The 18,589-nt window shown below is 43.3% G+C and overlaps 1 protein-coding gene across 3 annotated transcripts in view; it reads right to left on the bottom strand.

Moving 5' to 3' along the window:
• The window catches only part of LOC128738096 (WD repeat and FYVE domain-containing protein 3), a 177,208-nt gene that overhangs the window by 75,918 nt on the left and 82,701 nt on the right, over positions 1 to 18,589 (bottom strand). For all 3 annotated transcript variants that reach the window (XM_053832940.1, XM_053832942.1, XM_053832943.1), the window contains exons 8-9: positions 14,789 to 14,958; positions 14,558 to 14,731 (exon numbers count right to left, since the gene is read on the bottom strand). In XM_053832940.1, coding sequence (XP_053688915.1) covers positions 14,558 to 14,731; positions 14,789 to 14,958 — 344 coding nt within the window. The remainder of the gene's footprint in view (positions 1 to 14,557; positions 14,732 to 14,788; positions 14,959 to 18,589) is intronic.

The following is an 18,589-nucleotide window of genomic DNA, read 5'->3' as shown; positions in this document are numbered from 1 at the left end:
ATGGGAAATCCTTGACATGATGATGGCTGTCCCCCATACATACAGACATATACACACTGAAATGGTTACCATATTAGGTGCTATTAATCTAAAGTAGTAAACCATCGTTAACTGTAGAACTGAAGATACATTTTAAGCGTCAGTAATGGTTGTAGCAGAAATGCTTAACCTTCTTTTATTAGACTGATTATAGTCATTTTAAGAGTTTGGCTCATTCGTGACTTCTGCGGAGTTGGAATTTCAACCCGGGTCCTCGGCGTAAGAGTCGTGAATGCTAACCACTACACGAGGACTGACCCCAAATGCTTATTCTGTTTAAATAGGTTCCATGCTAAAAGTAGTGACGATGCTAGATTTCGTTGCTTCATATGCAGGCGGATTTTAATCCTTTATTTCAGTTTTGTTGATAGTTTTCCAGGGATACTCCTTTGTTATGTTTATGGTGTAAAAAAGCTCAAAAATAACATTTTAAAGTGCTTCATCAATCTGAAACGGTTAACAATATGCTTCAATATTGTTTCAAAATCAAATTTTTTTGACCAAACTCGTGTTTTAGTCTTTTGACCTTGAAATGCGGTCAGGCATATATTAATATTTTTTTGAAACGATGGTTCTACAACACTTAACAAGTTGTCTGTTGTCTACGCTTAACACGTTGGACAAAAGGTAGGAGTCACAAAGACAACTTGTTAAGCGTAGCTACCTATTACCCCCCCCCCCCCCCTTCCTTTCTACTCTTTCCCCTCCATTCCCAAAAAATCCTTCTTCATTACTTTCCCTTACCGTCCCTTCATCAATTGTAGAACCATCGTTTAAAACAATACAAATTTTTTTGTTCAATCGTAGGACTAGTTGGAATCAGTATCGCACTATGTGGTAACCCATCAAATTGGCGACCTCAAGCTGATAATACAAGCTGAAGGTGGGATGGTCCGTATGCCCACTGAGCGTGTTCCAGCAGCCGGAGGCTTGCTTCCGGTGCTTTGAGCGAGGGCACAAGTCCTGGAGCTGTAAGGGGCCTGACAGAAGCCACCTGTGTAGAAGATGTGGCGGTGCGGGCCATATAGCGAGGGACTGTTCGGCGCCGCCCAAGTGCCTGATATGTACAGGCCAACGGGACGCTAAGCACACAACAGGAGGCTCAAAGTGCCCGGCAGGCGCGCCTGCGACTAAAACACGGGCGTAGTGCAGGTAACGCAACTAAACTTGAACCACTGCCATGCGGCCCAGCAGCTGTTATACCAAGCAGTTACTGAGTCGTTGACGGACATTGCCATCATCTCGGACCCATACCGCATCCCTGCCGGAAACGGTAAATGGGTCTCGAATAGGTCCGGGTTGGCGGCTATATGGACGACAAGCAGGTTCCCGGTTCAAGAGATTGTGTCAACTGCAGACGAGGGATTTGCGGTTGCCAAAGTGGGTGGAGTGTTCTACTGCAGCTGTTATGCTCCGCCGAGTTGGTCGATCGAGCAGTTTACGCGGATGGTAGACCAAGTATCAGTTGCGCTGACTGGTCTAAGGCCGGTGGTTGTGGCGGGCGACTTTAACGCTTGGGCGGTTGAGTGGGAAAGTCGTCGCACGAACCATAGGGGTCGGATTCTGCTTGAGGCTCTGGCAAAGCTCAACGTAGACCTGGCCAACGTCGGCACCACAAGTACCTTCAGCAGGAATGGTGCAGAGTCTATTATCGACGTGACATTCGGCAGCCCTGGTCTGATAGGAGACTGGAGGGTAGACAATGGCTACACTCACAGTGACCATCAGGCGGTTCGCTATGGTGTTGGTTAGATAACGAGGCGGCAGGCGGCGGGTAGAGCCAACACTCCAACCACCCGTGAGTGGAAGACATCATACTTCGATCCTGAAGTATTTGTGGAAGCGATCCGAAGAGAGTGCGGTGATCGCGATATGCCCGATCCGAACGCTGATCATTTGGTTGAGGTGCTGTCGCGAGCGTGTGACGCCACCATGCCTAGGAAAAGCCGACCTAGGTATGGTAGGTCACCGGTTTACTGGTGGACAGAAGAAATTGCGGAACTCCGCGGAGCCTGCTTTCGTGCAAGGAGAATTATGCAAAGAGCTCGTTCGGACGAGGGCAGAGCAGAATGTCGAGTAGCACTAGTTGCTGCACGCGCAGCGCTTAAGAGTGGGATAATAGCTAGCAAGCGAGCCTGCTTTGAAAGGTTATGTGCCAGTGCCAATGCGAACCCGTGGGGTGATGCCTACAGGATCGTTATGGCAAAGGCCAAGGGCGTGATGGCATCCGCAGAGAGATCGCCAGAGATGCTGGAGCGGATCATTGAGGGCCTCTTTCCGCGCCACGAGCCAAGGCCCTGGCCTCAGGCCGCTGAGTCGACCCACGGCCGACGTTCCAGTATCTCAGACCATAGCGTAGGATGGTCGGTCTCCGGGCCGAACATCCAAAGTAACGTGGGCGACGGTGGTTTAGAGGTCGGGGAGGAAGTAACGGTTACGAACGAGGAACTCATTGAGATCGCTAAATCCCTAAAGGTGAGCAAGGCACCGGGACCAGACGGAATCCCGAATATGGCCCTTAAAGCGGCTATTCTGGAGGCTCCCGAATTATTCGGGGCAGTAATGAGTAGATGCCTGGAAGCTGGCAACTTCCCGGACAGATGGAAACGACAGAATCTGGTCCTATTGCCGAAGCCGGGAAAACCTCCGGGTATCCCCTCGTCATATAGGCCGATCTGTCTGCTCGATACTGCCGGCAAGGTGCTGGAAAGGGTTATCCTTAACAGACTCGTACAGTACACTGACGGTACAAACGGTCTGTCAAGGAACCAATTCGGCTTCCGAAAAGGCAAATCTACGGTGGATGCCATCTTGTCTGTCACTAAGACAGCCGAGGTGGCAATCCAACCCAAGAGGACAGGTATTCGTTATTGCGCAGTTGTCACGCTCGACGTGAGAATTGCGTTTAATAGCGCTAGCTGGAACTCCATAGCCAACTCGCTTCGGAACGTCCAAGTGCCGGTGTCGCTGTACAGGATCCTGGAAAATTATTTCCAGAATCGTGTGCTATGCTACAACACGGAGGAGGGTCAGAAGTGCGTTCCAATCACCGCAGGGGTTCCGCAAGGTTCCATACTGGGCCCGGTGTTGTGGAACGTCATGTATGACAACACCTCGAAGCTAAAGTTCCCGGTAGGGGTGGTGATTGTCGGCTTTGCGGATGACATCACCCTGGAAGTCTATGGTGAATCTATCAGAGAGGTTGAGTTGACGGCTGCCCACTCTATAAGCATTGTTGAAGATTGGATGCGATCCAGGAAACTGGAGCTAGCGCATCATAAAACGGAGGTTATCGTGGTGAACAACCGCAAGTCGGTACAGCAAGCAAAGATCAGCGTCCGGGACTGCACTATTCCGTCAACGCGGTCCTTAAAACTTCTGGGAGTCATGGTCGACGACAAGCTCAAGTTCGGGAGCCACGTCGACTATGCCTGCAAGAAGGCTTCCACAGCTATTTCGGCATTATCTCGTATGATGTCTAATAGCCCTGCGGTATATGGCAGCAAACGAAGGCTATTAGCCAACGTGGTCCAGTCTATACTTAGGTATGGCGGACCGGTGTGGTCATCGGCGTTAGGTACCAAAAGCTATCTAGCCAAGCTGGAAAGCACCTATCGTCTTATGTGCTTGAGAGTGGCGAGTGCGTATCGCACAGTTTCACATGACGCAATCTGCGTCCTAGCAGGTATGATGCCTATTGGCATTATCATCAGCGAAGACGTAGAGTGCTTCAACCAACGAGGAACTAGAGGCATACGGAGTACCACAAGATCGACCTCGATGACCACATGGCAGCGGGCATGGTCTAATTCCACAAAAGGTCGGTGGACACACCGACTTATCCCGGAACTATCTGGGTGGGTCAACAGGCGCCACGGCGAAGTCAACTTCCACCTGACACAGATTCTGTCAGGGCATGGTTGCTTCAGACAGTATCTGCATAAGTTTGGGCATGCGGAGTCCCCCGCGTGTCCCGAATGCGTGGATGTTGAGGAAACGGCAGAACATGCTTTCTTCATATGCCCTCGTTTCGCGGGCGCGAGAAGCAGCATGATGGCAGTGAGCGGACAGGACACTACCCCGGATAACTTAGTCCAAAAGATGTGTTCCAGCTCGGACATCTGGGGAGCGGTCAATGCGGCTGCTACCCAGATTGTACTCGAGCTACAAAACCACTGGAGAGCCGATCAACGGCGAATAAACAGCCTAACTACCATAGTCCAGTAGTTATCTAAGCGAGTGCATTAAGCACAATAGCCCCTCCCTGAAGTAATACGAAGTAATAAGTGAGTAATAAGGTGGTAATAAGGTGGTGCAAGGGGGTTTGAGGCTGGAGACTCGAGTAGGGTTTTAGTGGGTCGGGATCCTCACGCCCCATTAGGGGGGTCGGGATACCTAAACCCCACTCCCTGAGGTATCTTCTCAGGTGTCTGATAGTACCGTATCTTCTAAGGCGCTCAGCAGATTTCCCAACTCGTAAAAAAAAAACAAAAAAAAAAAAAGCTGATAATACAACTAAGTCCCGGGAAAAACCAGAAACTCCCCCCTGGTTGTAAACAGACAGGGAGAGAGGGACACCCAGACCTTAGACTTCTGGTCTACAAGGTGTTTGAGTGGTCCATTATGGCCGATGCCAGTAAGGCCTCAACTTTGGTAAACTGGCGGCTATGTTATTGGACACGATTCGGACACGATATACAACATGACTTAGGGCTGGCATTTACGATGAGCTCCCCTATAGTAGAGTCGCGTGGTAGCGACTTAAAACAGCGAGGTCGCAAACGATGTATGTGTCTCCACCCCGTAAACCTTGGCAGGCTTTCAAGTACGTTCTAAATCCATCAACCGGCGACCACCGGACGGGAGTAGGTTCAGATGCATTTTCCTGATTTACGCCGATCTGGCTCTGAGATGCAGTTGCCCATAAGGGTATCGCCAGAGTGCAAGCGACATGCGACGCGACGCGAAACGCTTGCTGTAGTTATACGCGCAGCCTTTTGTCGCCCGAAGCAGGACTGTGCATTTAGCAAAATGAGAGCTAACTCGCGTCGCGTCGCTGTCACGTTTACTCTGTACGGGGCCTAAGACGCTGCACAGTAGTCCAAAAGGGCGAAAATTGGTCCTTTTTTCCTTGTGTCTTTTGTTTTCATTTTATCATTTATGGTCTTTAGCACTTTTGTTCGTATGAATATCCTCCGTAATCTAAAACTGTCAAAAGTTAGTCATCGCTTACTATAATGAAAATAAAAAAAAAACTTTTTTGTATTAGGAAATATCTAGACATAGTTTCTTTCTATGAAGCATTTTCTTTGGAAATTCTTTAAAAATAAGTTTTTCATATTTAGCATATGTTGGTTGCATTTTACAAGAGTATAAGCTTATTTAAGCTTTATTTTTTCTTAACTTCACGAGCCAAAAGCGATAACTTTGTAAGGACAGATCCTAGAGATTTGCAATCTTCTGCAAACACGTGTATTTTGAATCCTTCAATAATCGCCTAGAACCATATATTCCTGTATGCTATGCAACCAACATAAGCTAAGTATGTAACATAAGCTGTATGCAACCAACATAAGCTAAGTATGAAAAACTATTTTTTGAAGAATTTCCAAGGAAAATGCGCTATAGCTCTGCACTCGATAAAGATAGAAATTTTATTTCTTCAGCAAAGTTGCTTGTTTTTACAATATTTACAACTTTGCCGAAGAAACCATGTCTATATTTCCTAACACAAAAAAGTTATTTTTTTTATTTCATTATAGTAAGCAATGACTAACTTTTGACAGTTTTAGATTAAGGGGGATATTTATACGAATAAAAATGCTGAAGACCATAAATCAGCGGTTCCCAACCTTTTTTTTGTATGAAAATGTATCCCACGCAAAAAATCAATTCATATGACTTTATGTGTCACATTTTGTTGAAAAACATTGACCAGAATAGGTTATCAGGAATTCCTTGTTTAAAACAGTAATTAAATGTCGTCATCGTCACCGTCCGTATAGAGACGAGGTGGCTCGTGATATTTCAAGCAGTCATCTTCAGTCGACTCCATTCTAGGTCATTCGTTACCGTTACTTATGACTCTATCTCTGGTGACCATTCAGAGATTGCCTAGTCTCGCCGTCGCAAGTCGCTTCCGATTTGGTCAAGCTATTTTACACGTTGGGTCCCTCTGTTGCTAGTGCCGGTGGGGTTGTTGAAGAGAGCTTTTTTCTTCGCGCTGTCGTCATCAATCGACGCATTTAATTTTAGTGCAATCCTTTTGAACTCCGCTTACAGTCTGGCATAGATTGCCACCGTTACCTTGCCTCAACCTTCGCTGCATCACGGAGGAACTCGAGAGTGCCCCAAGATGCGCAAGAAACACATCACTCAACCTAATGTAGCTCTGATCAATCGCGATAGTTTATGCGGAAAACCATGTTTGTGTATTTGCCATAGCAGGTTTCGATACGCCGTATCGTATGCTGCTTTGAAGTCAATAAAAATGTGACATCTCGTTGTACTCCTGACATTTCTGGAAGTTCTGTCTGTCACTATTCAAATGTTTGACCTACTTTTATGATAAACTCCGTAAAAGCCCAACTAGGAGCTATTTTTAATATTTATGATTAATGTCCCCGCTATTTCTCTGCTTCTTCGCACGAAAGAGCGTACTGTTTTTTACTAAAACTGTTTTCATCTGCTTAAATTCTTCATCGAGTGGGCTATCATAAGAGAACTCAATCAGTGTCGTTCGCTCCTATTTTCAAGGTATGCCCGATCTACTTCCGTCGATGCTCCCGAATTCCTGTTTATATTTGGTGCTGGTGACATCAGCGATGGAGGCTCAGATTAGAGTGTCAAACATTTCGAAAACGCACAAAGGCACCACCGATCCATGCGTTTGTAGTCTTGGTAAACTTCCCCCTCCTCAACTGGTTTTTATTTATTTATTTATTTATTTATTTGCGTACTGTTTTCAGCTTAATGCTGTTCATACTAGATTCAGTTAATGTATATAACACTAGCTGACCCGACAAACTTCGTATTGCCACAAATTAACCTGTGTTGTACATAAATCATGAATCTCGGATGATCTTTGTCACTTCTCGAGTTTTGCAAGCCCCCCAGTGGGCGGCGCTTCCGACGGCGGGTCACCGGCAACACTCGCGACCGGCTCGTCCTGAATGATCTAGTGTTACTATAGATAGTTTTTGTGGTCTTGTTGTTGATTAATGTTTTATGGAAGAGTCTCGAATTTCTCGAGTTGGATTAGTTTTTGAGTTTCGCAAAAATTTCCGTTTTATTTGTATGAGAGTCCATATCCCCCTACCACAGGGGTGAGAGGTCTCTAACTATCATAAAATAAATTCAAGACTCAAAAATCTCCTACATGCTAAATTTGGTTCCATTTGCTTGATTAGTACTCAAATTATAAGGAAATTTGTATTTCATTTGTATGGGAGCCCACCCTCTTAAAAGGGAAAGGGGTCGTAATACACCACAGAAAAAAAATTCTGCCATCTAAAACTCTCACATGCCAAATTTGGTTCCATTTGCTTGATTAGTTCTAAAGTTATGAGCAAATTTGTATTTCGTTTGAATGGGAGCCCCCCCCCCTCCTAAAAAGGTAAGAAGTCCTAATTCATAATGGGAAAAATGGTTGCCTCCAAATACACCCACATGCCAAATATGGTTCCATTTGCTTGATTAGTTCTCGAATTATGAGGAAATTTGTATTTCATTTGTGTAGAAGCCCCCCCTCTTGAAGTGTGGAAGGATCCTAATTCACCGTAGAAAATATTTTTGCCTCCAAAAACCTCCACATGCTGGTTCTATTTGCTTGATTAGTTCTCGAGTTATGGGGAAATTTGTATTTCGTTTGTATTGGAGCCCCCCCTCCTAATGTGGGAAGTGGTCCTAATTCATCACAGAAAAAATTCTTGCCTCCAAAAACACCTACACGCCAAATTTGGTTCCATTTGCTGGATTAGTTCTCGAGTTATGAGGAAATTTGTATTTTGTTTGTATAGGACCCCCCCCTCTCCTAAAGTGGGGAGGGGTCCCAATTCATCATTGAAATAAAAATTGTCTCCAAAAACACACACACATGCCAAATTTGGTTCAATTCGCTTGATTAGTTCTTGAGTTATGAGGAAATTTGTATTTCATTTGTACAGGAGCCCCTCCTCTTAAAGTGGGGAGGGGTCCTAATTCACCATAGAAAATTTTCTTGCTCTCGAAAACCTTCACATGCCAAATTTGGTTGCATTTGCTTGATTAGTTCTCGAGTTATGAGGAAGTTTGTATGGAAGTCCCCCCTCTTAAAGGGGAGAGGAGTTATAATTCCTCTTATAAAGAGGGGAGGGGTGTCAATTCACCATAGAATAAATTCTTGTCACCAAAAAAAAACACCCACATGCCAAATGTTGTTCTATTTGCTTGATTAGTTCTCGAGTTAGGAGGAAATTTGTATTTCATTTGTACAGGAGCCCCCCCTCTCAGAGTGGGGAGGGGTCCTAATTCACCGTAGAAAATTTTCTTGCCCTCGAAAACCTTCACATGCCAAAGTTGGTTCCATTTGCTTGATTAGTTCTCGAGTTATGAGGAAATTTGTCTGGAAGCCCCTCCTCTTAAAGGGGAGAGGAGTTACAATTCCCCTTATAAAGAGGGAGGGGTCTCAATTTACCATAGAATAAATTCTTGTCACCGAAAACACCCACATGCCAAATTTGGTTCTATTTGCTTGATTAGTTCTCGAGTTATGAGGAAATTTGTATTTCATTTGTATAGGAGCCCCCCCCCCCTCCTAAAGTGGGGAGAGGTTCTTATTCATCATAGAAAACATTCTTGCCCCTAAAAACACCTACATGCCAAATTTGGTTTCATTTGCTGGATTAGCTCTCGAGTTATAAGGAAATTTGTATTTCGTTTGTATAGGAGCTCCCCCCCTCTTAAAGTGGGGAGGGGTCCCAATTCATCATAGAAAAAAATTTTGTCTTCAAAACCACATACATGCCAAATTTGGTTCCATTTGCTTGATTAGTTCTCGAGTTATGAGGAAATTTGTATGGAAACCCCCCCTCTTAAAGGGGAGAGGAGTTATAATTCCCCTTATAAAGAGGGGAGGGGTCTCAAATTACCCTAGAATAAATTCTTGTCACCGAAAACACCCACATGCCAAATTTGGTTCTATTTGCTTGATTAGTTCTCGAGTTATGCAGAAATTTGTGTTTCATTTGTATGGGAGCCCCCCCTCTTAGTGGGGGGAGGGGTCTCTAACCATCACTAAAACCTTTCCTGGCCCCAAAAACCTCTACATGCAAATTTTCACGCCGATTGGTTCAGTAGTTTTTGATTCTATAAGGAACACAGGACAGACAGACAGACAGACAGACAGACAGACAGACAGACAGACAGACAGACAGACAGACAGACAGACAGACAGAAATCCTTCTTTATAGGTATAGATTATTTTTAAAATTAATTCTACTTAAATTAAAGTCAAATAAATGACACACTTCATTAAAAAGCCTGCAACAAAAGTTTATCGGATTATTTTGGCCGTATGTAGCACGATACGTGGGTGTCCATAGCAGTGAGGGATTTCGTAATCGACGTTGAGGTGCGTGAATGTTGACTTGCTCCAGTAATGAACTACTGACAATTGTTCCCATCAGAAGACCGCGAATAAATAGTCCTTGCAACAGTCTTCGTCGTGCAGCTAAAGTGCTTAGATTGATCAGCTGACATCAATTTTCGTATTCAGGTAGGTGTACTGAATCCAGCCATGGAAGACGTCGAAGTGCGAACCTTATGAAAGCACGTTAAATACTCTTAATTTCCTGTCTTATCTTACGGATCGGAGCTCAACAGTGAAGGTTTGCGGTGTCTGCTCTACCCCATTCCAAATTCAGTCCGGTGTACCTCAGGGCAGCGTCCTGGGGCCATTGCTATTTGTTTTATTTATTAACGATTTATGTTGGAAATTAAAGTCGCCAAAATTATTATACGCTGACGACCTCAAATTCTACCGAGTAATTACGACGCTGACAGATTGTTGCGCACTTCAATCGGATATCAACACGCTCATGGATTGGTGCAGTCTGAACGGAATGGAAGCAAACGTGAACAAATGCTGCATAATATCATTCACCAGGTTACGTGCACCAATTGTGTTTGACTACCTCATGGCAGCAACTAGCTTGGAACGTAAGACGACTGTGAAGGATTTGGGAATTCTGATTGACAGCAAACTAAGGTTCGTAGAACACATTTCCGCTGTCACGGCTAAGGCATACGCTATGTTGGGGTTCCTGAAAAGAAATACAAAGTTTTTTGCTGATATCTACAGTTTGAAGACCCTGTATTGCTCGCTCGTGCGCAGTGTTCTAGAGTACGGAGTGCAAGTGTGGGCACCGTACCATGTAGTCCACATCAACCGAATCGAACGTGTGCAAAGGCAATTTATTCGATACGCTCTTCGGAATATTGGCTGGAGGGATAGGATAAATCTACCACCGTATGAAAGTCGCTGCATGCTAATCGGCCTACAAACGTTGTCAAGTCGGCGAGTATTCCTACAACGAATGTTAATCTTCGACGTCCTAGCAGGCAACATCGACTGTGCGGATATACTGAGCAAACTACGCTTCAATGTGCCTTCCCGAGTGATTCGCCAAAGTGAGTTTTTTCGACAATTGCATCATCGGACTAATTATGGAATGAATAACCCGCTGGAAGTTTGCTGTAGTCGTTTTAATGATATTTATTACTTGTTCGATTTTGGATTGTCAAAACATGTACTTAGGCTAAGAATCTGTAATATTTAATTAGTTAGATAAGTTTTATGTCTGTGCGATGTTCTTTATGTCGAAGATTAATAAATTAAATTAAATTAAATCCGACGATAATGCTCAGTGGCGTATGGTGCCCAGACTTGAACTGCGTACTCTAGAACACTTCGAACCAAGGAGCAGTACAGCGTGGTTGTACAGCTACTGTGAAATGGGAAGGATTGTGTCGATTTAGCAACGTTGACTATGAGACATGCTGCCTTGGAGCTATCGGAGCAGTCAAGCTTGTTTTTTATATCAGATCGCAGTTGGGACAGTATATCGTCGGCCAAGTCAGAGTCCTATTATTGCTGCTCAAAGGGTTTCAGGGTAATCCATAATTCGACTAACTATCAATGGTTACAGTTAAGAATGTACTCCAGGTGCTTACAAGATTTACTTTTTGAAATTAATAAGCGGGCCCTGGAAGTCCTGGAATCTTTTGATTCCAACATTTGATTTTGTCCAACATAATCCCAGTTGGCCTCGAGGTAAGACGCTGGTCTAATAAGCCAGTCGTCGTATGTTCGAATCTCGGCTGGGAGAGGCTGTTAGAGTCAATAGGATCGTAGCACTGTCCTATATTCTAACAGCTGGTTGCGAAGTCTGCCGTATAAAAACAGAAGGTCAAATTTCGATAACGGAATTAGCACCCAGGCTTTGGCTTAACATAATACGGAGCGTCAGAATGATCCACGCATGATTGGTCAGCACGGAATCTCACTAGCTGCCGAGTAGCGTTAATTTTCTTCTGGACCCAATTAAGATCTTGCAGAGTATTTTAAAAGTGGTTCAAAGCAACATGCCGGTGTATCAGTAAGATGCCCTGCGTACACTCTGATCAGTTGATGCACATTTGTACCGATAATACCATCGTGCTTTGCTGGACTTCATACTAATTATTGCTGCATCAATTTTAGCTAACGACGGCACCTCAGAGTTTACGCGAATTTTTCTCCAGTTCCACATCGTTGATGGGCTGCTATCTTAGTCACTCTGGCTGCCGCTCTCTCAATGCCGACTTTCGAATGTCTCCGCTCGTCGGTCATCCTCAATATTTCATCTGAAATTCTGTCGGTGCATGCAACAATAACTACAAACTAATTCGTATCTTACTTGCACTGGTTTGACATCTCTCATCTCACATATCAAATCAAATTGTCCGCCATTACTTTCGCAAACCCTCTAAATCTTTTGGCGAACCCCTGGCGGTCCGCGAACCCCCATTTGGGAACCGCTGCCATAAATGATAAAATGAAAGCAAAGGACACTAGGAAAAAAGTTCCGCTTTTCGCCCTTTTGGACCACTGTGCGCTGCCCCAGCCCTCGCATCGTTCTCCCTGTTCCATAAACCACCATGGGATCATTAAGGCGACTACTTCAAATGGGTTTGGATAGCGGCTTTAAGGGGGGCCCTTCAGAATCAAAAGAAATTTACAGCAAGTGCAGATACGATGGAAAACCCGTTTGCGGCAGAAGGCATCCAGCGTTCTCCACCAAGGGTAGAGAAGGATGCAACTAGAAGCGCTAGTGTGGGTGGCAGCGGTATGCCTGCCACACCAGACATAGCAATGAACGGCCCAGCGCTAAACAGAGCGATGGAAAAGAAAGGGGGCGCACTGCCTAAAGTGGTAGCAGCGTCACGGCAGCTCGAAATAATCAACGAGTTCACGTCAGGTCGCGGCAATTTCGCCAAGGACCTGAAGCTAATGCTTCGGAGAACCTTGTGTGCAGCGACCAAAACGCACAGCGATCTCGTGGCGCGTGCAGGAAAGGTGAAGAAGGTGACCGTGCACAGACGGATGCCTGCCCGTTGACGGGGTGTCGCAATGTGGCCCAGGAGGTCACGGAGAGCGCTACCAACTGCGGTAAGACATCTGCCAAGCGTCTGAGACAGTCCCCTGGGAATGACACCCCTGATGGACCAAAGAAACGCCTGATCGGTAAAAGTCCTCCTGCTAACGACTTGGCGGAGCCAACCGATCAACCAGCGGGAAGCACCAAGACGGGAGGCCCGTGAATCGAGGTCAAGGAATAAAACAAGAGAAAGCTGCACCTAAACCGACAGGAAAGCGAGCAAAGAAAAGTGACGCTCTTATCCTGAAAACCGACGGGTCAAAATACTCGAAGATTCTGAAGACCATGAGAGGAAATACCCTACTCAGGGATCTGGGTGCGGAGGTGCGGAGCATCCACCGCCCACGCACGGGCGATATGATCCTTAAGTTAAAGAAGAACGCCACCAAGAAGAGTTCGGCATACAAGGCGATAGCGGAAGGAGTACTCGGGGTCGGTATGCCCTTATGCCGGTCTGCGTCTTAGAGGGTATGATGCCTATTGCCATCATCACCAGCGAGCACGTAGAGTGCTTCAACCAACGTGAAACTAGAGGCATACGGAGTACCACAAGATGGCAAAATGTTCAGATTCGTCGAGCCTAATCCCCCTTTGGCAACCGGGGTAGATGAAATTTCGCGACTTTGTTTTCTAGTGTGAAAAATCGGTTAAACAAAAAAAGAACTGATTTGCTAAAACCATTGTTACCTTCACTACGCGTCTGGAGTCTAGATAAATTTTTATTCAACAGCATGCTTGCATCTGTCCATTGCATACTGCATGCTAACGTTACAATCGGATACATGGAAACTACATATATTAATTTGCAGGTTTGTCCAACGATAACGATTTGAAATAAAACTTAATCACTATGATTGCATCTCCATTTTATCCTATGGTTTTGACCCCATTTTATCCGTACGAAAAAGATCAGGTTTGACTTTGATATTGGCAAAAATACAAGAAATACGAAAAACAGGCTTGGCATACACTTTACGCTTCGATTTTGCTCTTTTGATTACTGCATCTCAGCCAAGCAAAATTTGAAAAAGGTATATATGGGGCGTTTGTAGAATTTGTTATTATCTACAATATTGCTGAAGTAAGCATTACTGTGGATTTTGTATCTATGGCGCTATAAGGCTGCTACTCTCTTGGTAGCAAAAAGAGCGCCAACGGCAGTGCTGCGCTATAGCGCCGCAAATACTGAAAATAAAACTTCACTTTCTTCGGCAATATTATAGATAATTACTAGCTCTACAAATGCCCCATACATCACTTTTTCAAATTATGCTTGACTGAGGAGCAGTAATCAAAAGAGCCAAATCAAAGCGAAAAGTGTATGCCAAGCCTGACGAAAAATCGTTGTACACTGAAGTCGCTGTTTACGCGGTTTTTTACGCGACTATTTTTACGCGAATTTCGGAATTTACGCGGTTTTTTTACACGAACTTCGGAATTTACGCGGGTTTTTACGCGAATTGAGTAATTTACGCGGTTTTTACGCGATTTTCGGAATTTACGCGGTTTTCTACGCGAATTTCGGAATTTACGCGGTTTTTTACACGATTTTCGGAATTTACGCGGTTTTTTACGCGAATTTCGGAATTTACGCGGTTTTTTACGCGAATTTCGGAATTCACGCGGTTTTTTACGCGGTTTTGATTTACGCAGGACGTATCCTTCGCGTAAAAAGCGACTTGAATGTATTTATTAAAAATATGAGTGGAACCTTCAATGTATGTGACGTATCGTCTATTTTCGTTGGCGTCCGGAAAAAAACGGTAAAACTGCTGTACGCGTTCGTCTTACTCACAGTTCCCAATGCATCTGAAAAGACAAACAGACTAAAACTTACATACCTCATGTAGAAAAAACTTCGCGTTGGCAGGTTCAAACCGCATTGCTGTAGTGAGAGCTTGACATGTGAAACCAAGTAAATATAGATATTGCTGTGTTACAGTAATATCGACGGGATGAGAAAATTTTCCTTTTAAATCACCTAGCGTATTGATTAAATATGAAAACCCGTTTACCTAAAAAAAAATATAAGTCAATGTATTACCGTTCTTAAGTTTATACTATAAACTCACTTTCCGAAATATGGTTCTAGTGCGATGACTGTCGCGAAGACAAGATATTAATAATTTTAGAATATGAATTTTCAATCGTATTTGTTCTAACGATGCATTTTGCATTGTTGTTATCAAGCGTAACATTTCATCGTCTCCTCCAGCATTAAGCATCATTTCCCTGATAATTTCTGCAAAAAATATGTTTATTGAAAAAGTGTAAACATCTATTGCAGTCCGGCATCAGAGAACAGTACAATCAGCAAATCATTCATATTTCTCCTATCTTGTGGAGCCACATGGCTCCGTAATTATCCTGTACCCTAATTACCGATTGCGGCATCTGTCGATAAAGAACGGTCAAGTCTTATGAAGTTTATAATCCAAGGCTTTGCTTTGTACTACACGTAAAGGTTTTTTAGGAAAATAGTATACTCTGGAAAATGGAAAGTCGTTTTCGGGGAAAAGTCGTAAGACTCTTCTGCAGATTGATACATTCCGCAAGATAGTTTTCACCAACATGCGAAAAATGGTTCCATTTATTAATTTTTTTGGAGAATAATCTATTCTGGGAAATTGGGCGTGAGCGTTCTTTTTGCTACCAACGGGGTAGCAGCCACATAGCGCCGTAAATACAAAAGATAGAACTATACTTTCTTCAACAATAATATAGATAATATTTAGCTCTACAATCGCCCTTTACAATACTTTTTCGAATTCTGTTTAGTTGAGGGGCTATAGTCAAATGAGCATCTACTGAGCAAAAAACCGAGAATGAAGCCTGGTTATGCACTTCTAACTGTTCTACAACTGGAAAACAACTACGTCGAAGATGTGATACAAACAGAGTTTAATTCAGGGTTGGTGATCCGCGAGAAAACTGTGAGTGGCATTCAACTTTTTCTCGGTATATGAAACGACATCGTCTATCAATGTATTGCTATATTCATCGTACGATGCTGCTCCGTGTGTGAGCACAATCGGCAATCCTGTGAGTTAATTCTCTCTGTATTGTATCCTAAACGTATACGCGCCATGGGGAATACGATTCACTCTCTCGTGATTCGCTCTGTGTGTAAATATCACGGAAAAGGATCGCCAGGCGATAATTTTCGCAGATGAGAAAGGATTGCGATCATTGGATGATTATCGTTCTTTTTTCGCTTGGAAAAAAAATGTAAGATTTTTCGGTTATGGATATTTTTGTTGCAATTGTGTTGGCGAATGGAGGATATAGTGATGTCTGATATTGTTTTAATATAAATACAAGGCAGCAATTTGCTGTTCATTAAAATGTTTGCAAAAAATATGGCTGAATTAAACAGATGTTCAGCAAGGTTTGAAATTTAAGAACGAGGTAGCGCGTGGAAAGCAAAGATTTGAATGGCCCTGCACGTTTATAAAACCGCTTTGCGTACTCAGTTGCGTTGATACACTGTTATTCTGGTTATCTATATCACCACCTCTGTGGATTTGGGGCCATTATATAGTGGGATTTCACATTTGGCATAGTTCAATTTTGGCGTGCCTCGATTTTAGTACACTCAAATCTCGTTTTACGTCCACTATTGGGGGGGCGTAAATCAAATCGGTCGTAAAAAAAGTGGACGTTAATTCAAATTTCGGACGTAAAACGAGAGGACGTTAATTCAAATTTTGGACGTAAAACGAGAGGACGTTAATTCAAGTTTTGGACGTAAAAAAAGTGGACGAATTGACATAATTGGTTCCAACATGGAATAACTCGTGATCCTGACCGTATAGCACGTTGGTGTCTTCGACAAAGTTGTTTAGCAGATCAAGGGCTTTTCGTCGGATTGTATGGATTATAGAATTGTCTCACTACGTGGCGCTAGTGTATATGTAGTACTCTTATGCAGGCCATATCTTGCGCTGCTGACTATCTAGAATGTTGCGGTCTTCGGGAAGTTTACTCAAATGACTGACACCTTCAAGATGGTATGGAAAATAATGCAGAATTCGCTCATTACGTGGCGCTAGCGTATATGTAGCATTCTTATACAAGCTGTATCTTGCGCTGCTGACTGTTTAGAAAGTTGCGGTCTTCGGGAAGGTTACTCAAATGACTGCCACCTTCAAGATAGTATGGAAAATAGCGCAGAATTGACTCACTACGTGGCGCTAGCGTATATGTAGCATTTTTATACAAGCTCTATCTGGCGTTGCTGACTATTTAGAAAGTTACGGTCTTCGGGAAGGTTTCTCAAATGACTGCCGCCTTCAATATGGTATGGAAAATAGCGCAGAATTGACTTACTACGTAGCGCTAGCGTATATGTAGCATTCTTATACAAGCTCTATCTGGCGTTGCTGACTATTTAGAAAGTTACGGTCTTCGGGAAGGTTACTCAAATGACTGCCGCCTTCAAGATGGTATGGAAAATAGCGCAGAATTGACTTACTACGTAGCGCTAGCGTATATGTAGCATTCTTATACAAGCTCTATCTGGCGTTGCTGACTATTTAGAAAGTTACGGTCTTCGGGAAGGTTTCTCAAATGACTGCCGCCTTCAATATGGTATGGAAAATAGCGCAGAATTGACTTACTACGTAGCGCTAGCGTATATGTAGCATTCTTATACAAGCTATGCCTTGCTCTGCTGGCTATCTAGAAAGTTACGGTCTTCAGGAAGTTTCGGAAAAATTTCTGTTTTATTTGTATGAGAGTCCTTATCCTCGTACCACAGGGGTAAGGGGTCTCAAAGCATCGTAAAATAAATTTATGTCTCCAAAAACACCCACAAGCCAAATTTGGTTCCATTTGCTTGATAAGTTCTCGAGTTATGAGGATACTTATATTTCATTTGTATGGGATCCCCCTTCTTAAAGAAGGCAAAGGCCTAAATTCACTATAGAAAAAAATCTTGCCTCCAAAACCCCTTACATGCCAAATTTGGTTCCTTTTGCTTGATTAGTTCTAGAGTTATGAGTAAATTTGAATTTCATTTGTATGGGAGCCCCCCCTCCAAAAGAGGGAAGGGGTCTCAATTTATAATAGAAAAAATTCTTGGCTTCTGAAACCTTTATATGCCAAATTTGGTTCCATTTGCTTGATTAGTTCTCGAGTTTTGAGGAAATTTGTGTTGCATTTGTATAGGAGCTCCCCCTCTTACGCCCTTCTTAAAATTGCTCTTTCATCCACCCTTAAAATTGCTGGTCATTTCATCTATCCAACGACATATAAATTGTTCAGTTTCGTTCAGTAGTTTAGTAGTTATTCGCATTTGAAATCTTTCATTCAAACGTTACACTTCTATTTTCGTTTTCACAAAGTGGTACCCAGTTCCAGTATAGTAAACAAAGACGTAGTCCTACGTCAAAATATTTTAAATGTTTGAGCAGTCAATGAAAACCTTGAGCTTTAACTCCATATTTGGTACCAAAATAATAAAAATCAATTCAGTGGTTCAAAAGTGATAAATTATTAAAGAAGGAAAGCTTGGCAAAAGTTGGGATTTGGGACCACTCTTTCTCAAAACGGGGCTCCCTAAGTGCCAATTGAAAAAATACGGGTGTAAATTTTGTAGAATTTTTATGGACGGTTGACCAAGCGGGAAAGCGAGGGATAAAAAATACACAATCATCCAACATAATTCAACTGTTAGTTGACGCTTTACAATTTATTCCATATAACTTGGACTGACATTTAAATATAAAGAATGACAAAACCATTTATTTGGTAGTAAAATCATTAAAATCGATTTGGTTGTCCCAAAGTTATTTGAAAATTGATTTTTAGGAGAGGGCCTCAGAAAAAGCCAACCTAAACGCCAAACGAAAAAAATACAAATCTAAAATTGT

Source organism: Sabethes cyaneus, chromosome 2 (assembly GCF_943734655.1).
Source record: "Sabethes cyaneus chromosome 2, idSabCyanKW18_F2, whole genome shotgun sequence".
Taxonomy (NCBI): domain Eukaryota; kingdom Metazoa; phylum Arthropoda; class Insecta; order Diptera; family Culicidae; genus Sabethes; species Sabethes cyaneus.
Note: the sequence above shows the minus strand (reverse complement) of the source record. Positions and strands in the feature narration are given on the sequence as shown.